General features: G+C 44.7%; 1 protein-coding gene across 1 annotated transcript; it reads left to right on the top strand.

The window, feature by feature from the left end:
* The first annotated feature begins 397 nt into the window (after window positions 1–397).
* Window positions 398–3116, top strand: LOC141113753 (uncharacterized). The gene is made up of 2 exons (XM_073607035.1): window positions 398–450; window positions 1737–3116. The coding sequence occupies exon 2, from the start codon at window positions 1818–1820 to the stop codon at window positions 2889–2891; it is 1074 nt and encodes a 357-aa protein (XP_073463136.1). The 5' UTR covers window positions 398–450; window positions 1737–1817; the 3' UTR covers window positions 2892–3116.
* Window positions 3117–4121: the final 1005 nt, after the last annotated feature.

The following is a 4121-nucleotide window of genomic DNA, read 5'->3' as shown; positions in this document are numbered from 1 at the left end:
CTGCCTGGGGCACTTGGGTTCACTACTACCATGGGTTGGCAGCAATTCCCCCAGATTCACAAACTTCAGGTTCTGCTGAGGTCACCTGCTGCCTGAATTAATATTCTTGTTACACCTAGAAATGGCAGAGAATGTTTGTAATGTTACTAATACCGCTCGCCTGCCAGTTATGGGCAGCTCTCAGGCTGTTGGTGATCTACATGCCTTGCCTGTGCATGATGGGGTTTAGAGTTCCCCTGCAGCTGGTTAGTCAGACTGCTTCTGCACATGGAAAGTCATTGAGGAAAGGATATGCAGTACGATTTCTGATGCTGAAGGGATAAAATGGTCATAATCCAGCCCTATTAATCCTGCTGAGGGATTTGATTTCCATGCACAGCTTATGTCACAAGGCGCATATCTGACCCACATCTGCAAGATAAAGGTGGACTCCCGGAGCGGACATCACGGGTATGTGACACAACTCAAATGTCATGACAGTAAGAGGAGGTGCACATATATACACACACATACGGACACATCATATACATACAGGCCATATTAGGCAATACTGAAAGAAGCAGAGGAACAGACTAGATAATACACAGATCTTGCAGAAGACATGATGAGATTAAACACAGCAGAGTAACTATGAGACTAAAAAACTGTAGAGGCAGCTCCAGGGTCCACAGGTCCAACCCTACTGTTTATGTTACATTACAGGACGACCCAGAACTGTTTTTAGGCAAGATGGGACATCAACGTAAAGGAAATCTGCCATTAAAGAAATATAGGAAACCATCCTCAATGCTTTCCAAGTCACTGAACCAAGACAGGTTTATAACGGGAGTCGTCACCTTTTCCCCTCACCTTTCCCCCTAGGGATAACTCATAGGGGTAGATTTACTAAAGGCAAATAGACTATTCAGTTGCTCCAGGGCTAATGAGGTAAAGCTTCACTTTGCAAAGAGTAACCAATCACATGCAAGAACAATTTAAAAAACCAACATTTTTGCTTGCACATGATTGGGTGATGGAAGACAGCAGAACTTCTGCTCATTTACTAAGCTCAGGAGCAACTGCTCTTGCAAAAAGCAAGTCCACTTTGCAAAGTGCACAGTCTTTTTGCCTGTTGCAAATCAACCATATTGCATGTCATAACCTGCATAAACCTGTTACTTGCAGCAAGTCAAGTTGGCCTCAAGAGTTGAGGTTCTAGGTAAAGAGTCAAAACCCACAGCCTACTAGATTAGACAGTTTGAAAAGCTCATCAACCCATGAGAACCCATTAAATTTCAGATTTCAAAAGTGGGCAGAGTAGTGAATGCTAATTGGTTGCTATGGTATACTGCAGTGTAAACCTCTGACAGATATATTTCTAATTATGTTCTGGTAAGCTTAACTAAAGTTCATATACTTGGACTTGTGTTTATGTTTCTGGAAAGGTAGCAATTATGTTAAGGTAGCACTCAAGAGTTCAGGCATAAGTCAGAAGTTGTGATTAGGAATGCTAAAAAAAACCCACAGGCTCAGAATATGTGATCACACTTTTTTTTGGATAAAGTAGACATGTTGCAATATCTTTTTTACTCTCAATAATGATGTTGACATGTAACACTGTGTAAATCGGTGCACTAATGGAGCCAATATTGACCATAATCTGAACAATTTTAAGGAAAGAGAAAAGTAATTATAATTATTAAGAAGAGTTATTTTTTTTAAATGGAGTTTCTATTTAATTAATTTTATTGCTTTAGGGAGCAAGGGTATCCAAGTGAGAATCACCATCTACCAGTCTACAAAGCATGAGAAGATAACTACTAAAGGAAGTCTCAAGCATGTTCTCCAGTATGGCAGCCTTGCTGTCCCTATTTCACCTGGCTTGTTCTTTGCATTCAAATCCATCGCAAACCTGCCCTCTGTCTTGCCTCTGCTATGATTCTTCAAACCTTGTAGAGTGCAGAGGACTGGAACTTCCTGTGGTTCCTCACCACCTTCCTCACAGCACCTGGATGTTGGACCTCCGTCAAAACAACCTCAGCCGCCTCGAACCCGCCTCATTCCAAGCTTTGTGGTCACTCCGCATCCTTCTGTTGTCTGACAATTACATTGAGGTTGTGTCTCCAAGATCCTTCCGCTCTCTTGGCTTCCTGGAACGATTAGATCTTTCAAGTAACCTCATCAACAGCCTACCTCTTGACTTCTCTAGAGGTCTGGGTTCTTTACGAGAACTAAAAGTCCCTTCTAACAAGTTGACCTCCCTTAATTATGAGAGTCTCAGACATTTGGAGAGCTTGGAGAAGTTGGATATTAGCAGGAACTACCTGAGTACCATAGAGCAAGGAGCCTTTCGTGGTCTTTCAAGACTTCGCCACCTTCACCTCCAATCCAACCTTCTTGATTCGGTAAGAGGTGGCTATTTCTTTATGCTCCAGAACCTAGAACTTCTGGACCTTTCAGATAATAATATCAGCAGCATAGCAGTTGAGTCCTTTACTTCTTTGCACTCATTACGACTACTGGCTCTTTCAGAAAATCAACTAAGTCATCTCAAGTTCAAAACATTCCTAAACCTCCAGACCCCTAGTACACACATTCAAGTTTCTGGAAACCCCTGGGTGTGTGACTGTGACTTGCAGAGAGTGTTTGGAAAGATAAACAGTGTTAGGCACCTTCACATAGATGACTATGATAACTTGACTTGTGAGGGACCATCACAGCTCTCCGGAGCAGCGCTAGTCTCGGTGGACAACCAACTATGTGTAGCAGAGACTGCCACTGTATTGGTCATTACCATCACTGTCCTGGTAACAGTGATTGCTGCCATTGTGATGGCTGAGAGGAACCGCAAGAAAAATCAAGATAAGAACTGGAATGACTCAGATGGTCCATTTGAAACACAGGACAAGTGAGACACGTAGAAAATGGGCAACCTGTACTGAGCACATGTGGAGGCTACCATTGCCGATCTCCCTTTCTGGAAAACAGGCCCGGACTGGGACAAAAAATAGGCCCGGGGATTTAGACTGAGCAGCCTGGGGGAAGGGGGCTTGCAGATGTTTGCGGGGGCAGTTGGTGACAGAATAGTCACAGGGTCGGTCCTCCGTACTGAAATGTAGAGGGGCATAGTGATATAAAGGGGACTGCACTGTAAAGGGGTACTGTAATGATTTCAGTGCCCCTTTACATTACAGAACCCCTAGCAATCACAGCACCCCTATCCCAGTGCCCCTTGCAGTAATGCCCCTCCTCCCACTTTTCTCTCTAATCACAGTGCCCCCTTTTGCTCTCTGCTCCCCTGCACAGTCTTACCTTCAGCAGGGCAGAGGCAGGATTCAGCCTGTGTGTCCTCTCCAGGACCTCCTGCCCCACCGATGATGTCATCTTATCAGCAGGGCAGGAGGAGCTGCATATCTGGATCATATTAACAAGCAGGTGATTACCTGAGAGACTGCCTGTGCAGATCTCCAGCAACTTCCGCCCCCCGCGACGCTGATAGGATGACATCATTGGCGGGGGGAGGACACAAAGGTATGGCTGCATAGCGGGAGGTGAGCGGTGACTGCAGTCTATGTTAGCCCTGTCTAGACCGCGGTCACTGTTTACCTCCAGTTGTGCGGCCCATTTATGAACAGGCCACGGACCGGTACCGGTTCGCAGCCCAGGAATTGAAGACCCTTGCATTAGCCAGCTCTTGCTAGGACATGCAGCCCGGTGGCCCCCTTCCCACCGGCCAAAATGCCCGGTGTGCCCTATGGCCAGTCTGGGCCTGCTGGAAATAATAGCTCCATGCAGGTACCAGTATCTTCAATACTTCCAGAGTCATGAAACCTGAAACAAAAATGGAAATCAGGAGCTCTGAAATTACTGGCTCTCACATCCACTATGCTTGTTCCGAATCAATGTGTCTAAAAACCAAAGAAAGCCAGGTAACCAGCATTTCAAGAAGGGGTTCAGCAATTGCAGCCTTTATATTTCTATCAGTAAAGGTTTCCTTTAAAGTGAACTGCTTGCACTCAATTCAATGTAAAATGTGTTTTTCAATTACGAATTTAAGGATGCATTACGGTAAAAAAAAAAAATGTTACCTTTGTTTTAAAACCCAGTGGAAGATTTCAAAGTAGAAGTTCCACAGCAGACAG

This window comes from Aquarana catesbeiana, linkage group LG12 (assembly GCF_042186555.1).
Source record: "Aquarana catesbeiana isolate 2022-GZ linkage group LG12, ASM4218655v1, whole genome shotgun sequence".
In the NCBI taxonomy this organism is placed as follows: Eukaryota; Metazoa; Chordata; class Amphibia; order Anura; family Ranidae; genus Aquarana; species Aquarana catesbeiana.
Note: the sequence above shows the minus strand (reverse complement) of the source record. Positions and strands in the feature narration are given on the sequence as shown.

Bases quoted from the DNA above. Each gene is read 5' to 3' on its own strand.
- LOC141113753 (XM_073607035.1), top strand. From the start codon at position 1,818: ATGTTCTCCAGTATGGCAGCCTTGCTGTCCCTATTTCACCTGGCTTGT.